This window comes from Streptopelia decaocto, assembly GCF_964273445.1.
Source record: "Streptopelia decaocto genome assembly, chromosome: 15".
Lineage (NCBI taxonomy): Eukaryota > Metazoa > Chordata > Aves > Columbiformes > Columbidae > Streptopelia > Streptopelia decaocto.
In genome coordinates this window covers 1,501,318-1,520,742 of record NC_138670.1, presented here as the reverse complement: position 1 = coordinate 1,520,742, position 19,425 = coordinate 1,501,318, and the positions used below count along the sequence as shown (strand labels likewise).

At 43.7% G+C, this 19,425-nt stretch overlaps 1 protein-coding gene across 4 annotated transcripts in view; it reads left to right on the top strand.

Annotated features, from left to right (window-relative positions):
- Positions 1-16,314: 16,314 nt before the first annotated feature.
- Positions 16,315-19,425, top strand: part of SFSWAP (splicing factor SWAP) — a 30,051-nt gene continuing 26,940 nt past the window's right edge. Inside the window, exons 1-2 of one of the 4 annotated variants that reach the window (XM_082066067.1) lie at positions 16,315-16,703; positions 19,159-19,328. In XM_082066067.1, coding sequence (XP_081922193.1) covers positions 16,444-16,703; positions 19,159-19,328 — 430 coding nt within the window. In that variant the 5' untranslated portion in view covers positions 16,315-16,443. Of the gene's footprint in view, positions 19,329-19,425 lie in introns of all 4 variants that reach the window. The other 3 variants (XM_082066069.1, XM_082066070.1, XM_082066068.1) reach the window with 3 other exon arrangements.

Sequence of the window (19,425 nt, the reverse complement as noted above, 5' to 3'; positions counted from 1 at the left end):
AAAAGCTCAATGGAGCAACATTCAGTGCTGCAATGCAACTGAAATGTGGTTTGTTCCTTCCCTAGTCAGCCTAATGGGCCTGGGGGGAGGATTTGACCCTTGGTACTGTAGGAAGAAAGCACTAATTACTCTGAAAGTAGAAAGAACTTGTCCTTTAGGTTACATAACCTGCGTTAGCTGCTGTCCTACATAACTACAGGGGACTAAATAACATGTAACCGAATGAAAGCCGCAACTCTGGGCTGGGAAATGTTGCTGGAATAATTAATACCAGCAGACAATGGTCTTGATTTACACATTCAGTATTCCAGGCAGCGCTGGCCACTGTGGGTTGTTATTCGCAGGAGTCAATGTATTCAACCACCATGCAAAAACAAGGGGAAAAAGTCAAATAATGTAATTCGTAGCATTTGCAGATGAAAAAACAGGAGATACCGACCGCCCAGTGTGCGCTGCATAAGGAAAAGTCATGCTGAAAAACAAATGCAGAAAGAGAAGCAGACATGAAGGATTGCTTAGCATACAGCCAAAAGTATAATGCAATACTAACTCCTTCAATATATTGTTATTTGCACAGTCCTTTCATTTTGCCTCTCTGGTAGTATTTGAAATCTGAAGGCAGAGTTTCAGCTGTGTATGACCATGTAGATATATATAAAAACACACACGCGTGTACACACATAAAACAACTTTACAAGAATGACTATTGGGTCTCTGAGGACTTCAGAGTACGACGCAATGCAATTTCCACCTGTATGTAAAGTTATCATGGTAATGACATTGTCAGTTAAGGATAAAATAACAATTTGCATTATTATCCACTATAATGCAAATTGTTATTTTTGCCAGCAAATACGTGGCTGGCTTTAGCCTCGGTGGCAAGACGAATGTTAAATCAGGGCTGATGAATAATTCATAGATCTTATATAATGCAATGGCTCATTCTGGGATTCGTGTTTGAAGAATGACTTCTCCTGGTCTAGATGCTGTTTAGATTCTGGGCCAGTGACACCCTGCCATGACCCGCCTGCAATGAGATAACGATCTGCTGATGAAAGGCTTGGCTGCTTTTCTGAGGGGTTTTTAAACCATTAAATTTTTATTGAGTTTGTGTTACACAGCCGTATCTACAGAAGACTGAAATAAGCAGATACACAAATTCAGCGAGCGCGTTCCACTTGCTACGTGGATCGCGGAGGTAATGACCGTGCAGAGGAGACTAAAGGCCCATTCACATCGCACAGCGTGCAAAAGGTGGCGAGGAGAACACTGCGCTTGGCCTCGGGACATCCGGACCCCCCCAGCTCTGCCACTGCCTGGGACACCATGGGACACAGGGAAGGGATTTCCTCAGTGTCCTGGGGTGGGAAAGGCAGGAAAGGAGCAGAGACTGGAACCTTCGGAGGACAGGGGCTGAGCCTGGGGGCGTTACAGCTGCACCAGATACTCGTCTGAAACGCTGGAAACAAAGAGAACCAGCATTTAGCAAGGCTGGGGAGGATCAAAGGTCTGTGGCTCTTCACCTCCAGCATGATGAGATAGTGTTATTCACAAACACAAAAGCAGCAAGAATCCCAAAGCTTTGGGAAATTTAGCATAACTGATTAGACATTTTTTGAAATGTCATGGGAGGGGATTTTTTAATGGGGGTGGTGGTAGTTTCTTTTGGGTGGGTTTTTGTTTTGTTTTGGTTTTTTTTTACATTCCTGTCCCAAATGTTATAAATAACTATACTAGTAAAATGCTGCTCTGAATGTTCTTGTAACTAAATATACGCTCAGACAACATCACACATTACAAAACAGATAAACCTATCCCTCCTCCAAAGGCATTTTGGAGGGACAATTAGTTCATATGCCTCAGAGTGAAAAAAAAAAAAAAAAAAATCAAATCATAACAAATCATCATTGACGTGAGCTGAAGGGCTGTATACAACCCAATCTCGGTTATTCCATGCTGAGCTGCTCCCCTCAGTTCCTTGTACCTTTCTTCCAGATCGTCTGCTAACAACCAGTATTGATCTAGAGCTCTAAACAACACAGCAGTTCCAACAGCCTTATTTCTGTACGGGATGTATCATCAGTGGGCTGCATGGATAGAAACAACACTGCCCGGCCACCTGCAGCTCTCGTGCGGCTCCGAGCGCTGGCTCGAACTCGATGCGGTTTCTGGCAGGATCCCCGCACCCCTTTGCTCATGTCCACAACCAGCGCATCTCCCACCTCTGTCCCACACCGCGTGGTTTAAGGGGCGAGTATTGAAACAACTGGGTTTCTCATTTGAAGGGATTACTCATAACAGGGAGAAGTAATTTCTTTCTAACCTTCTAGATGACCATGAAAATACATAGAATTCCTCAGAGTTCCTGCATTTCTCTGATTGCAGGGAGCTAATTTACACATACCTCACACCTTCAGGAACTGATTTATAACTGCCACTAGCTTTAATAAATTTTGCCTCACTGTAGTAGTTAGTTTTCAAGAGAACTTGACAAAACTCAAAGTGTCAAACACCTTACAGCCCATATCACTCCAGCTGCTCCTAGAAATGAGTTTACATGAGCTGTTGTGCTCCTGCTCTGAGCCAGGTCCTTCAGCATCTCTGCCCCAGACCAGGCAACCCTCAGATGTGCGAGCGCCAGGCTGAGTAAGGAGCGTTACAGGGTTGAGCATCCCTGGATCTCCACAGTCATCAAGTGGCTCAAGCACCAGCACCACCACCCAGGTATTTCAGGTGGATGCCCCAGAGGTGCAGACAGCACACACATCAGTGCAAGCTTGCGCCTGGAGCTGTTCCTCCAGTATCTTCACTTTACCTTGCCTAGAGTAGCTAAGTTACACTCAGACCGGGTACATTACGTGAGTTGTTGCTGCAGTTTGATCAGTGCTCTGTAAGGTCAGAGCTGTGACAATTCAGACCAAAACAGGGACTAAGCACTTCTAGTTGGCTCTTATTCCATTTGATGAAAGTCCCTTAGATATTAAGTCTGTGTTTGGAAGCCTTGTAGATTTTCAAGGAATTACATTTATTTGATGGCGTGTTTTGTTCAGACATGCCATCTAAGAATAAATAGGGTGTGAATGTAAAATAACTACTCATAGAAAAAGTGAATCCAGCCTAAACTTACTAGCGATGCTGCGCTGTCTCCAGCTACACAAGAGCCTGCTGGGCATCTCCAGCCCCAGGAATCCTTTGCTTTGTGAGCAGCGAGTCACAATTCGAATACAAGTCAGACGCTTCACACTCTGCTTTCCATGTGCGAGCAAAGCAGCTGCTCCGCCGCGGTCACTCCAGAGACAGGGAGGAAAGGCAGACTGCAGATGGGTATGGGTCTGGGATGAAAAGCATATTCATAGAATCATAGAACCATAGAAGGCTAAGGATTGGAGGAGACCTCAAAAGATCATCTATGGTTTAGGTCCAGCAATACTGAAACACACACAGTGCTGTCATTTGTATCCAGCACTCTTTTCAGTTTAACCACAATGACAAAATGACAATCGTCTGGCTATGAACACTTCCATTTAAAGGGGTTTATAAACTGACAACCAGGGGAAAAAAATAAATAAATAAATAAATATATATATATATATATATATATATACACTCCTCTCTCAAAATCAGATACCAATTTGTCTAAACCATGTGGTCTGCTATAGAAGTCAACAAATCACCCAGACCTCCCCACCAAGCAGATATAGACACACCACTGTGCAGGCAGGGGACCCCTATGATACACCTGCAGCACTTTATGGAACTGATAACTCACCATAGCTGGTAAAATTACTTGACATCTGAATCTGGTTATTCTGTATGTCATGCTAACAAAGCTGTTTCCCATTGAATGGGACACTTGTGATGCCCACTAAGGATCTCAAATTACTGTTACCAACAGGAGATCCATCAAGCCAAGTACTCCGTGAAGAGGTTTCTATAGATGTATGCAACAGCTCACACAGTGACATTGAAGTTCATCATAATCTACAATTTCCTTCTAGCACAATCTTAAATTCCTCATTAAGAAATGTGCCTGCAGCTCATCTGTCCACTCGTGTGTGTGAGCAGCCGGGCCACATGCTTGACAAGTGACACCAGTTTGTTAGCAAAGTCATCACCTCTATATTCTCAAAGTGCAGGAAGTGTTCGGAGAACCCTCCAGAAGAAAGCAGGCTAGTATAAACTACAACATAAAAATCTGTGAATGTCGTTTGTTGGTGTTTTGTTTGTAGGTTTGGTTGTTTGGTTGGGTTTGGAGGGTTTTTTTTGACCCTGATAAATTTCTTTATGTTGCACTCAAACACCACATCCTTCCTTTAGCTGTTGAAAATCACTCCATGCTTTGCCCAAGAACAAGTTATGAAGCCAAAGGGCAGCAGGGTAGCAAAACCACTTTACAGAAACAGAGCTACAAAAGTTAATGCTAAGAAACTAATTTTTTTATGCCACTTTTCAGAGACTTTTTCACTTGAGTACTGTACACAGATACGAACAGCTTGGCTGATAATTACTCTGCACATAATATAGGCACCTAAAAATAGGGCAGGTCTACCACTGACGCTGGGAGAGATGGAGTTTAAGTGCCTTAATGAAATTCCAGTTGTGTTGTATTTGTGTCGGTCTGTGATGCTCCGTTCAATAGCTCTCCCCGCGCAGCCAGCAATAAGCCTCGCTCAAACCCAGCTAAATCAAGTTACTATGAGACAGGGAAATTAATAGTTTTAAAATTCAATCCATTTCTGTCCATAGTTTGAGATTTTGCTGCCAGGTTTTAACACGTTTGTTTCCTGAATGCTGAGGAGCAGAACAACTCGTATTGATTCGAGTGTTCACCCTCCGTATGAGATCACTGACAGCTTCATTACATGGGATGCTAATTTGTTTTCCCGTGTGGTCACCCTTAATGAGATTAAATATACTTTGTATTTTAAAGTCATTTATTTGGAAGGAATTGTGATTGGATTGTCATCACATCAAGGTTATTTAACCTAATATACAGCAGGAGAAGAAGAAAAAAAGGCAAGCGCTTCTGAAAGAGAAGTCATCAACTGATGTTATTCAGAAAGTACATTACTCCAGTATTTTTTGTGAGATATTAAAGAGGTATTTTATTTGCAATCCTATGCTGTTTGGGTTATCCAGAGGTGCTTTGCATATTTATAGTCCCTGCACTTAAGACAACTCATTTCCTATTTGGAATGAGAATTCAGGTCCCACTTAAGTGAATGGGAATTTTGCCATCAACTTTAATGAGATCAGGATTTGGTTTGTGCTGTATGTAACTCAGCTTCAAAATGCTCCAAAATACATGGATTATCACCAACTTCTGCCCCTGTTGTAAAACCATTAACACAATAACCAGGCTGGAGGTGTAGAAGAGGTGACAATTGTGAAAGAGGGTTAAAGTAGCACAATGTAAATACTGCGGCATACACATTATAGTGTTAATTTGCCTGAGTCTGCGGATTAATGTCTAGTTTCAGTAATTTAATATGTAACCTTCAGGCACAGAATATTTTGTTGCAGATAAACATGCTGTTACAATCAGCATATTTTCAGGCAATTCATACATAAGAAATGTCACTGTTGTATGAATGTATAATATAATGCATACAAAGAAACAGATTACAGCTATTGCAGAGGCTTTTCTTTAAGACAACATAAAATTCTGTACCTCAACTGGTACTTCAAATAACAAAATCTTTTCCTGATCCACTGCATAAAACAATTATGCTGATTTCTACTAGTTCTGTAATGCTTATGATGGAGTTCGACAAGATCATAATTCGGCTGACTGTAAAAGAGGCACAAATAAAGCATCATGCCAAACAAAAAAACCCACAGCTAGTAAGACAGACACTGCTCATTAAGAGCTTCTTCCCCTCGCAGGGCTCCCTCCAGCCGGCACAACCTCAGTCTCGTTTCCAAGGGCCGCGTGTGGTTCCTGCACAAACTCACTTCCTCGCTTAATTCTGTTCCACGTAACTCAACCATTTCAATGGTGATCATTTGCTGGCTAATCTCCTTCAGCCCATCCCCTCGCAGGCACGGAATATCGACCAAGGGAGCATTTATCAAGTGCCTCTAACAAAGATCCTGCAAACAAACCCGGTCGATGTAGTTGGCCTAAGCCAGAAAGCTCATCACAGCCCTTGTGCAGTGATTTCCACGCACACCTCACACCCGCACCGAGCGGGGGATGTGGAGCAGGACAGTCAAACAGCAACGGCACAGGCGTCTGAACTCACACTCCTGACCTCCAGCCCTGTCATTTAGTGACACATTACACTTTCCTTTTATTATTGTTGCAATATGCAAGCACCTATACAGCTCCATAGCAGCAGAGACTAGTGGAAGTGGGTACGTGTGCCTGTGTTCACAGCTAGAGAGATCATGTATTATTGTGTCCCTCAGGAGAGCCTCACTCCTACAAATCACTGAGTTTAACGTGTGCTTCATTTTAGGTAAACTCACAATAACGTCAAGCAAGCCTGACGCTCACAGGTGTATGTTGCAGGGTGAAGGAGAGTAAGGTGTGTATACCAGCTATTAGATTTGTTTTGGGTGTATTCCAAAACTAGATCATGTAAAGAGGAAATACGTAGGTTCTCAGTAGATTTGCGAGGTTCACACCTGTTATTAGAAGCAGAGTTACCTGCTCAGCTGAGAACTCCCCTGCCCTTTGAACATTGTGTAAACTCTCTCACAGGCTCTGGTGTGTCTGCTCTGCCACCGCTGCACTGAAAACAAAGCACAGAAATTAACTGATGGCTTTTCATTGATTTCCTTAATTACCAATCACAGCAGCTGCTTGGCGGAAGAATAGCAAGCTTCCTTTTCTTTTTTTGCCTCATTTGAGAAAAATCCTAGGCTTGGTGGGGCATAATTCTGCGATGTTTTTCCTCCCCTCACAACACTACTACTTGCTGCTGTCAAGAGCTGCTTTTGTTTTATTGTTTTAGCTAAGGACACCAAGGCAATACAGTAAATAGGACATAATTGGATACATCTGTCCTGCATTTATTAGTTATTGCTGACATACCCAAGAACAGGCCTGGACCCCAGGCTGTTAGGCTGGAACTTGTAGAGCATCTCACTCTTTTGACCTGCAGAGATGCTCTTCCTCAGTATATACTGCCCGAGGAAGCCTCTAAGGCAGTTAGACCCAGCCCTGTTTCTGCAGAACAGAACCATCCCCAATGCCAAGAAGGGGGGGCTGGTGGGCTTTATCCAAGAGAACACATTTGCTTTTTTTTGTATTTTCACCATACAATCAGATTTCTCTGTACAAAGCATCAGTACATTTTTACAAGGGCTTAATTCCCGCAAGTTGTACAGTAGCAATGAAATAAATCTTAAGAAATAATATGCTTCAGCTATCGGGAAATTTGGCTTTTATAGAAGATCAGAACACATTCATAAGTGTCTCAAACCATACATTATTCCTATATGGAAAACAAACCAGCACGCGACCAAAGCTGCATCTGGCCGCGCAGTAAGGCCGCTGCATCTATCACTTAAACAGATGAGAAAAGTTGCCAGTAAGTCCTGCCAGCTCCTGCTCTAATAAACAATCTTCCTCTCAACAGAAAGCCAGCACCATGTGCTGATTTATAGTAAATGTGCCATTCTTTCCCTGTGCTATCAGCACTGAAGACAATAACAAGTAGCTCAGAGCTCAAGAATACATTTTTATAAAAACAACACAATGGGTGTTGGCGCAGCACCTTATCTGCTGTATGTGAGCGCACAAGCATTTGAGTCGCCCCAGTGGACACCTTGAGTTCCTTTATTACATTTATTTTGTTGATTTCTTGAGCGTAGCTTTGGGAACGAAGACCCATACATTGTCAGCGAATAGCGTTTAGCAATATATTTGACATATTTGGATCTATGGACAGGCAAGTCAAATCAAAGGCTGTGACGGGGTAGCAGAGGTTATGCCCTATTGCGGAGGTGAGTCGTACGTAGACACTGAATCAGCCTGAACACATAACCAGTGGAAGTTAAGAGCTGAGTAAATGCTCTGGTTCACAGATAAATCTGTAAGAATTCCTTATGTGTCTTCCGAATGCCTGCCGTTCAATTACCAGCACTCGTAAAGGGAAAAGGAGTCTCTAGAACAGTACGATCCCTCTTCATCGTTAACGGCTGATGGGGAAACATCCTGTTTTGGAGACTGCATTAGCTTACACAAGTGTGAAGCTGCAATGTTCGCATCTCCCGTCATGTTCAAGATGTTTTCACAGTAGGTTATTAGCCCGGTAGCTATACTAACACTATTTCTGCATGGTGTGCGATGTGTACACTGCTCAGCCTCCCCAAAATGCTCTTCGATTAGCTATTTCCACGTACACAACACCGTCCTGGGGCCCGTTACAATTTTCCATTCACATTTTACTCAAATCTAATACAAAACACGCTCCTCATTCAGAACCGTGTGTCTGCCCAACGCCACAAGCCCTCCACCCCCAGCCCCCCGGCTCCATCACCCCCAAAGCTCTCACCAAACGGCTTCATGGAAAAGCATCACTGCCAGACCTGGCACAATTCTTTACATTTGAGTAAAGCTTAACGCATATTTTGCTAAAGTTAATCTTCCAAAAAGATACTTAAGCTTAAATCAAAGACATTTCAGGGCAGAGAAGTATGGATTTATTGCAGCAGTTGTGATGAACGTCTAATCTTTCTCAATTGGCATATGTCTGCCTTCAGTTTCCACCTGCTGATTCTTACAGAAACAACATTTAGGACCCCACACTTATTCTCCCATGAAAATACTACTTCACTGCAATTGAAACCTCTCTCAATCTCTTTAATAACTACATCCACTAAAAATTGAAAAGCTCAGCCTATTTCCAGCATCACTTGCAATCTCGGTTATGCAAACATCCTCCCGCCCCGGACTGGGAATACACGCACACACACACACACGCACGCACTTTGTTTTGGTTTCCCCAAACAAGGAGGTTTCAACTGGTGCTCGGCAGCACTCACCACAACCCTCCACACACACCCACTGATTTCTCAAAGTCCTGTATTGAGGGCTTGTGCTGAATCTCTGTGCAGGCAGCTGACACTAAAAAGGCGGCTTTAAAAAGACAAGGAAGAGCAATTTTCACACATTGCATTTAAAAGGGAGCGTTCCTGGACAACACGGCCTTTTTACATCACATTGTCAAGCTCTGCCTTTTCTGTTAAGGCTTTTATGTCGCCCAAACACAAACAAGCATTTAATTACAGGACAGTTCTAAAATAACACATGAAGAATAAACTTAAGTTAACTTCACTTTTATTAATTGAAAATCATAAGAGGCCATGACCGGCTAATAAACTATTTCTTCTTCCAACTTGGCAACTTTTACCTGGTGTTTTAAGATTTTTTTAAGCAGAAAATTGACTCTACAATATGCATACACTAAAGTATAATCACGCAAGTACTTGCTATACAAATACTAATTTGTTTGAAAACACAGTTGGTTCTGTACATAAATTTACATTTAATGGAAAACACATCAAAGAATGAAGTAACTAATTACAAGGAAACATACTTGGGACTTACCCAAATCACGAATAGATCTGGGCAGAGAGACACGGGATCCTTTAAGTGAACAGCAGAATGCTGTAAATTAAGCTCCTTTCCCGGTATATTCTGCAGATTTCTTGGGTTGTGTTGGGTTTGGTTGTGGTTGGCTGGGTTTCTTGTTTGTTTTTTAGCTTTCGGTGCAATCCTGACCAGCGCAACCCATCATCTTACAGAGCTGATTGCACACGAGGTGTTTAAACAGCTGCATGCACAGGGACATGGAAGCTGGAGCTGACCTGCGTGTTCTGCCCTCCCAGAGCTCAGTGACCTGCCAGCAGGCAGGGCAGGCTAATTCAACTAATTAAGTTAGTAACTTTCTCCACAGCTGGAAAAAAGAGCTGGTGACTTCAGAAGAAAAAGGGTTTGGACATTCCTAAATACCCAAGGGCTGGAGAAGAGGATATAACGAGCCTACATAGCCCAGAAATCAAGCAGACTACTCAAAACCCCACTAAAACCGAAAAACAATGGCAGGCTCTCACACACTTAACACCTTGCGACACAGAGAAAACGTTTCTTTAATAGCTTTGCTCCTTCTGCAGTAAAAGTTATGATCGCATTCTAGAAAGGTGAAAGGGGCCTATTTAAGAGCTTTATTTTTTTAAAACAGTTGAAAAGAAATCTCAGTAGTGACCAATTCCTTGACACAGGCAAAACACCATTAGCAGGATTTTCTTTCTACGGAAGACTCCAATGACATTACCCTTTGTTTATACAGAAACTGTGGCTCTTGTAAAAGTTGAATAACTTTCACCTGGAAAACAGAGAAAGAAACATCCAAAAATACGAGAAAGAAGCTGCGGGCAACTAAATCACTAGAGGAAGAGAACAGGACAGGCACAACTTGGGGAAAAATAAGGAATTTGAGAGTAAAAAAGTGCTAATTAGGTGATGAAAGAGCCATCCTTTGATGCATCTCAGATTGAAGTATTTGAGATAAATCATTGCATCCAAGTACATGCCATCCAGTACAGGTGTATTTTCTAACTCCATCCACCTTAATTAACGGTCATTATCTCAATCACACATAGCAGAGGCTGAAGCACAGTGCAATGAACAGGGCCACTGAGGGGCTTGTATATGGGGTTCTGGGGTTGGTTTGGGGTTTTTTTGTGTTGTTGTGTTCTTTGGGTTTAACTTTAGATTGAAATCTCAGATGCTGCCATCACAGGAGCACTAACAATTGATACCCAGCAGATCAGTGGTGAGGGTACAACAGCTCCATCGGGCTCCCATATTCCTCACTTGATCCCAGCCAAAGCGTGAATGGGAAAGACAAGAGGTTTGCAAGGGATGATGCTGAGTTGCAATAGAGGAAAAAAAACACATAAAGCGGAAAATTCCATGTGGCTTCAGGCTGGCTGGAAGCGCCAGGCTGCAGCTCATGCCGAAAGCACCAGCTGTTCAGCGACAAACACTTGACACTGCTGAGACATTTGAAAGACAAACATCGAACGCTGAAAGAGAAACTCAAGGATTTCTCATCCAAGGAAATTTGAAGCCTTGGAGGGAAAAATTAAAGGGATTTGGTTACTGAGACTAACAATATCAATACAAAGAGCTTCAGCCTTATGTGGCGTCTCTGTGAGTCACACAGCCCTACAGAAGCCAGTGGTGCTGAAAGTCTTTGCGCAACAGTCGGCGTCAAAACACAGAGAGACATAAGCAACAGCACACAGTCTACTGTGCCACTTTAATTTCCCATCAAACCTAAGCAAATCATAATTGTGTTCAAGGCTCACATCCTATGATACAGATGTATGTTCTGCTTTCCAGGGTGGATCAGCAAACCCCCGTGACATGAACAGCAGTCAGCAAGCAGGTGACTCGCTGCACAGATGGATTAATAGACTTAGCAAATTGCAATTTGTGAATGTTGACAGGGATTAGAAAGTCATTGTGAGGAAAACAACAACTAAAAATAAAATGAAAATCTTCGAAAAATACTTTGTAGAACAGAGGATCACAGAACGTTAATACACTATATGCTAATACACAATACAAACTGCTGCTGCTCCACCTTTTTCCTTCGGAGTGAGCAGCAGCCCACCCAGCCCAAAGCTCCAGTGGTTCTTTCCAGCCAGGAGCACAGTGCTGATTTCTCCACAGCACCCGGGGAGCCAGAGCTGCTTCAGCAGCACCTGGAAGAGGAGCCTCGAAAAGCAGTGGCTGTTGATGAACAGCATTTACTTCTTTTGCACAAACAACGGCTTGCCAGGGCCAGGAAGTTTTCAAGTAAGTCTTCCCCCAGCTTCTATGTTCATTTTATCATATAACAGCCATTAATAACCTGTATTTCTCTGGTTTTATTAGTCATACAGCCTCCCAATTCATTAAAGCTAATGAATCTGTGTTAGGTTCTTTAAGCGTGCTACTGTTATAAATGAATGACAGCAGCTTTAATACAGGGTTAGTCAAGGGCAGACTTGGAGCTTTCAATATCTGTATATTCCCCATGATGTAACATACAAACAGCAATAAAAGCATAAAGCATTTCCTTCGTTGTGCATCAAGCCAAGTCCTCTTCAGGCAGCAGATGAACGTTCATCACAGTCTGGTTCGGAATGCTATCACACCAGCAGACGAGCAACACCACTAACAGGAAAGATAAGTTTATGTTCTGCATGGAGCACACACGCTCACCTCCGAGCTTCTCCTGCAGAGAGTGGCCTCCAATGGCCAAGAGGTGATTACATACAGCTGGCCAGACTGTAACAGGGGGGGCTGCTCTGTAGCACTAAGAGTTCAATGTAAAATGTCCCTGCTATCAAACAAATACGCCATCAACTCTGAATGTTGCTCTTAAACACATCAGTGTGGTCTGCAGAGTAGCAGTTCAAGAGAAAGCAAAGGGAAGAGGGACAAGCTTTGTATATTGTTTCCTGTTTATACTTAAGTGCATCTTTACATCTTACAACCCCTCCCCAAGAAAGGAGCCCTCTGATTTAAAGACAGTAACCAAATAACTTAGAGAAATCAGCAGGCTGGGGAACACACGCAAAACCAAAATGAAAGAACAAAAGCCTTCCAAAGGTTGGCACATGCGTGCAAGTTGCAGAATGAGAAAGGCTGCCCATAGATAAACACTGTGCTAAAGAGAACGGGGTTTACCTTGGTTTTTTAAGAGAGAGGAGTAAATGGTATATTTATACAGTTCATACAGGAGGTAAGAAATTCTCTGGATAGAAAGTGAGCGACTGAGCTATGAATTACAGGAAGTTTATAATTAAAAAAGCTAGAAATCCTTAACCACTGCTCTGTGTCCAGTTACATACTGCGGTCATTAACGTTCCCATGAATTGTTTACCTGGCTACTGTTGTACAGCAATTCCATATTTGAAACATGATTCCAATTCAATTGGGTTGGAATTACCGTATGCTTTATACATGGATGCTACAGTAATAGCAGAACTAACAATAAAATCTGCTTAAAAAGTCATGAAAATTTAGAGAATGTCTCATGTAAGAGAATAACTATGTGCAATTCTGGGAAACCTCGCGGGTTCTGTGCATCCTTCCCTCAAGAACACAGCAACGAGACATCACCGAGATAGAATAAAGAAGTCGACGTCAGTGCAGGTTCATGCCAAGCTCCATAATGAACAAATGCTGAGCAAAACAACCACCACTTAAATCTTGGTTCCAGCCTGACTAAGCAGAGCGTTTGCCACAAGAATAATGAACCTACTTCAGTAGTCTGAGAGAGCCAATGTCAAGATCCATAGAGTGATATGCAAGCTTTCTATTTTTACTACGAAAAACATAATACTCGTGTTGATCAACAAAACCCTTTATGGTACTTCTCTTGTATACAGTCCTGTCCCCTGATAAGCAATATAGAATATTACAAGGCAGTTCTTTCAATTTACACCAAATCTCATTCCCAAATTATAGCTTCTTAATTATCACAAACTTGCACGTGTTTCTGTAGGGAACTGCTTACCCATCCCGCGCTGTGTTTCCTGCAGGGTCTCTAACTCCAGAGCTCCAGATTTCCCATCTCCCGTGTGCTCAGCGGCACAGCTGATGTGTTCTTTTGGTGCGCTGAAAATTCCTTTAGCTTATTGGAACGTGATATAAGCTGCATTTCTCTTTAGAATCAGCACAGCGCATGTTTCTCTCAAACCTACTTCACAACTATTCTATACTCTTTGCTAAACTGCAAAACAACACTAAATTACTACAACTACACTTCCATTATGATTTAAAAAGAAAAAATAAAGGTATTTGCCTAAGCAAGAAAGGCTGGGTTTACCTGCTTTGTTCTTGCTCTCCTGCCTATAGCAAAATGAACGAAGAAGTGAGAGGGAGCCTAATTTTGTCAATTTGTCCTGCTCCAGCTGGTTCTCGTTTGCACAACCAGGACAGCTGGGACTAATCAAGGGACTGAGTGAAATAACCTGGGCACCCTACCATATAAAGACTTTAAAACAGAAGCCTATAGTATTTTTTCCTATTAGTAGATATTAAAGTTGGATAGGTCTTTAAATGAAGTAAAAAAAGCACACTCTGTATTATGATTAGCACTAAGTTTCCTTCCTCATGATGATGTGCACTAAAAACAACAAGAAGAGTAAAAAGTCTACTTTTTTTACACATACCAGGGGAAAAAAAGAATATTAACTGTCCAAAGGGAGAGGTAGATGCTTTTTTTTTACTACAAAACAAATCTATGATTCACTATGACAGGTTTTCTTAAATACATTAAACATCACTGTATGTACACTGCTTGTGATCCTACTTGTTCTCCTCAGGTACTCAATAGTCTGAAAATAACTGTTGTGCTGTATTCCTGTTCTTCCAGCAACCTCTCTTAATTTCTCTTCTGTTTACAGGTTAACTACATGTGAACAAATCGCCCCGAACATCACGGGCTGTAATCAACAGCAAGACACTGCCCCAGGTCTCCTTTCTTCCCCTTTCTCAAATTTACACGTAGTTCCCCTTTTCCATTTCTTTACATCATTTTCAAACCACCAAACTAACATAAAATAGTTTTTGTAGTCTTATCCCCTCCTGTTCTTAGTAATTCAGCGGGAACATTATCGGCACCTGGTGCTTTCTTGTTCCTGGGTGTTCTGGGGGACTCTTGGCTCAGCTGGCTGGAAAATTGCTGTTTATTTGCCTTTATCCATTTCCCAGGATCAGTAAAATGCTCCCCCCAGATTTCTGTAATTGTGTTTTTGTAACTAAGGTTTCCATTTTCGTCCTGGATCTCACTCACGCCCAGTTCATGTCCTTGTCTCACACATCCCAATAAAACGCTCTGAAGTTTCCTCCTTACGCTACCACCAACCACACAGCCCTTTTTGTGCCATTACCGTCTTTTTGCTGAACCGTTTGCATGACCAGACTTATGGACACCACAAAACCCCCACCCATCGTTTCTAGCGCATGTGCGTTGTCTGTCACACCGTTTTTTGTATTTCACTCCTGTACAATGATGCCAGTAAGTTGCTCACAGAGGAAAACCCCAGGAATTCTGCGTGTGCTCTGGGCATCCGGAACCTCTCACAGCAAAGGCTGTGGATTAACTCCCACTGGGAACTGCAAAACACAACATGCTTCATTGTGAAATTTTATTGTAACATACACAAACCAGCATGTTTCTTCAGACTTCTTCAACAGTGATGAGAACAATAATCCTGAGGCAAACAATATAGGAAATTTTGGCCGGGATTACATAGCTTTAGCAAAAATAGCCTCACATTTCTTTAAAATCCCCCCTGAGCATCCTTTCCCCGCTCGGCCCCCGTGCCCTCCAACTCCCCGGGAGGTGAATCCCGCCGCCCCCACATTATTTAGACTTTTCGGTATGCACATACATGCACACACGCAGTTTTTGTTCCCAACAATTTCTGTAACAATGGTAAATTGGGTTATTGTTGCACAGGACCACAAAAATGGCCTCTGCCCACCAAGGAAATCTGTCCCAAAAGTGATGCGGACGAGAGGTGCGCATTGCAACCCTTCTGTTCCCTTCTCAGTCAGAAATGCAACACAGCTACAAACATTTATGGTTGTTTTTTTGTGTCCTTGTGTTGATTCCAATTCAACAAATTATTTGCAATCGTAAAAATCATTAATGGCGCGAACCCCAACATAGCACAAGGGCTTTTAGTTTTTCCCAGTCTTATAGAATAGAAAGGAATGAGAAGATCTTCCCTCGCTGATATCTTTCCAAGCCAAATACAGCTGTCAAGTCAAAACAAGAAGGATCACGTATAGCACGGTACAGCACGGCCGACATTGCGTTCAGAGCTCCATGGAGGGCAGGGGAGGCTGCTGGGCCCTGGGGGCGGCAGGAGCGTGTGTCACCTGCGGGGGGGAGCCCCGCGGGTCACGGGTGACACGGCGGCGATGGGCAGACCGGGGGACGGAGGGTCAGGAGACGTGTCCGGGGGGTCTGAGCCGCAGCCGGGACCGCGAAAGCGGCCAAACCTGCCCCGGCCCCAGCGACCGGGGCCGCGCTCACCCCCGAGCGCCTCACGGCCCCCCCTCCCCGTTCCGCACTTTCGTCACGCCCGTGGCGTCACTGTCGCCCTGCCCGCCCGGCAACCGGCTGTTGCCGCCGAACGCCGCGCTGCCCCGCCGGAGCGCGGAGCCTCCCGAGTCGCCTCCTGCGGCCATTGCTCCCTCAGGCCGCCCAAAGCCGCGGCGAATCTGCTGCCCCCGCCGGAAGCCGGTCCGGCCGCTGCTCCGCCAGCGGAAGCGGAAGAGTCGCCATTTTGTTTCGGGTGATGGCGACTGTGGTGCTGTGGAGCTGGGGAGTGTAGTGCGGGCCCGGCCTGCGGGGGGACTCGCTTCTCGGACAGTTGTTGTTACTGTGAGTTCCCTCCTCCTCGCTGCATCCCCTGGTGATGTACGGAGGGGCCGGAGGTTCTCGCCGGACCGCAGAAGAAGCAGGCCCGCCGCCCCTAATGTTGTTGTCAGGCGGGGGAGCGGCCCCCGGGCCCCCCGGAGGAGGTGGAGGAGGAGGTGGAGGTGGGAATAGCCGTGTGGAGCTGCTGGTGTTCGGCTATGCCTGCAAGCTGTTTCGAGATGATGAGAAGGCTCAGTACCAGGAGCAGGGGCGACACCTTATTCCTTGGATGGGAGACCCCAAGATCATGATCGATAGGTCGGTGTAACACAACCCCAGACTCTGCTGCGAGATCTCCTGTTATAGCCTCTTTCTGTTCCCCCCCTTATGCTGTGGGCAGGTGAGGGCGGGGGATGAGCCCCGGGCTGGCTCTGGCAGGTGTGTGCGGATCTTCTTCCCTGGCAGCGCTGGAGGCCGCTCCTCCTGGCGCAGCGGTTCGGGTGCTGCTCTGGGGACTGCAGGACCGTCCCCCGGCAGCGGGAACTCGGGGTTCCCCCCTCAGGCGTGCTGGGAGGTTCCCCTCCTTCTGCCCCCCGTGTGCGCTGGGTCTTTCTGCTCCACTTGTGTAGGGCAGGGCTGGCAGGGGGGCTGGAGAGCAGGAGTGATCTGTTCATTCTCAGTGCAAACCACAAACATCATCTTCTCTCACTTGGAACCAAGGGAGCCTTATTCCATGGGAACGCTTATTAGGCACTTTATGTGTTCTCTAAGCGAGAAGAGTGCAGTGCGAGGAGTAGAAAGGTGTTTATCCACCTCAGGGAGAGTGAGGTTTTCTTATTTTTCCTGTGTAATATACCTGCAGGCTGTTGGTGGGATACCCCAAGAGCAATTCTTGGCCTAATTACTTTTTATTGTACTATCATTCACTGTATTAGGCAGAATGGCTTTGATTTTGGATGCTTGCTTTTCAAATTTCACGTCAGGTGGCTTTTTTTGGTTGTTCTGCATTAGGTACAAGTTCATGGCCAGAGAGAGTAACAATGTGCTTTGATGTTTCTTCTGGTCTTTAAGTTGTTCTGCAGTGCAGGGTGGGATTTGGAAATAAATTCATTCAGAATGAATTTTCTGAATGTTTTCCTGGAGAGAGGGAAAAGTCAGGCTGGCTGTGTTGGAGGGGAGCACAGGAAGTGCAATGTGAGAGTTGTGGCTGACCCTGAAAACCTCAGTGGGGAAGATGGAAGGATTTTGGTTTGAAAAGGATCACATGACATACTGCAGATATTTGTTCCCTCAGTTTCATTATTGCTTTGGTGCTATACATGGTTTTTCTTGTTTTGATTTGAGAGCTGTATTTGTCTTGGAAAGATATCAGTAAGGGAAGATCTTTTCATTCCCTTCCATAAGACTGGGAAAAAAGAAAAGCCCTTGTGCTATGTTGGGGTTCACGCCATTAATGATTTTTACGATTGCAAAAAATTTGTTGAATTAGAATCAACACAAGCACATGAAAAAACAACCATAAGTGTTTGTAGCTGTGTTGCATTTCTGACATAGAGGAGAGCAGAAGGGTTGCAATGTGCACTTGTAATCCGCATCACTTTTGGGACAGATTTCCTTGGTGGGCAGAGGCCGTTTTTGTGGTCCTGTGCAACAATAACCCAATTTACTGTTGTTACAGAAATTGTTGGGAACAAAAACTGCGTATGTGCATGTATGTGCATACCGAAAAGTCTAATAACCTACATTTATAAATTAAGGTAGCTTGCAATTACTAATCTTATAGGCTCCTTTGGAAGCTTAGGTTCCTTCTTATCCCCAGGAGCAGGAAGCCTTCATATTCACCACTTTGAGAAAAGCACATTGCTATGAGAAGACTTGGGTTGAAGTTTGCCTGTGGACAGAGCTTGATTAACCAGACCTCCGTGTTTCATTAACTTTTTACTATAAGAATATTTACTTTCTTTGTTTTTGGTCTAGCAAGTTGGCACAAGTCAAGAGTTGTGTGTGGGAAGACACCTCAGCGGAGTCGAGTTTACTGTCACTTTACTTTTCAATCAGTTTCTCTCCCTGATGCGTACACATTATCCCAATGCAGTGCTTTTCCTGCAAAGAAAATTATTTCTGCTTAGTAGAAAGGAACTGTACGTCATTGATCTTTGCCGTTTTTACGGTGAACCTCCTTAAATTGCATGTATATGTTACTGTTCCTATGTATGTGTGTCTCTCTATCACATAACCCAGAACTTATTTCCTCAGCCAAATGGCTAGGGGCCGAGCCTAGCCATGATTTTACCTCCAATGGACGCAAGTTTCTATGGTGAAGATATCTCCTGAGAGTTCGGGACTAGCAGAAAGAAGCGAGGAAATTTCGACCGTTTGGTTCTTACGGATAGGTATTTATGTATTCGGGTTTGTGTGAATGTAAGCTATTTGACTTTCCAGAAAAACGTATTTTGCAAGTGACATTGATTGGTTGGTTGAAGCACGTACGGTAAGAGCTGTTAAGGAAATGGATCCCACTTAAACTATTAAAGGATACCTTTGCCTTTAATTCTAATAATTTATTAGTTTCTTTGAGAGGAATTTAGACTATTAAACAAATTTTCGATAGTTGGTGACAAATGATTAGCAAAATTAAATGTAACTTCTAAAAGGAAAAATGCTTTAACATATAAGTACTTTTTTTCTTTTGTTTTTAATGGGTAAGTATTTAAGTAGTCGCATAAACCCAAGCCCTAAGTTTTTTGCATTGACCAGCTGTTTCATCTTGCAGGTATGATGGACGTGGTCACCTGCATGACCTTTCTGAATATGATGCTGAATATTCCACGTGGAACAGAGATTATCAGTTGTCCGAAGAGGAGGCTAGAATAGAAGCCCTCTGTGATGAAGAGAGGTATTTAGCCTTGCATACGGACTTGCTTGAGGAGGAGGCGAGGCAAGGTATTGCTCCAGGAAACTTCCTGAGTTTAGCACATGTTTAAATAAATAATTATGAAATTAAATTTACTCCTAATTTTATACTCTCTTTTTTCTGATG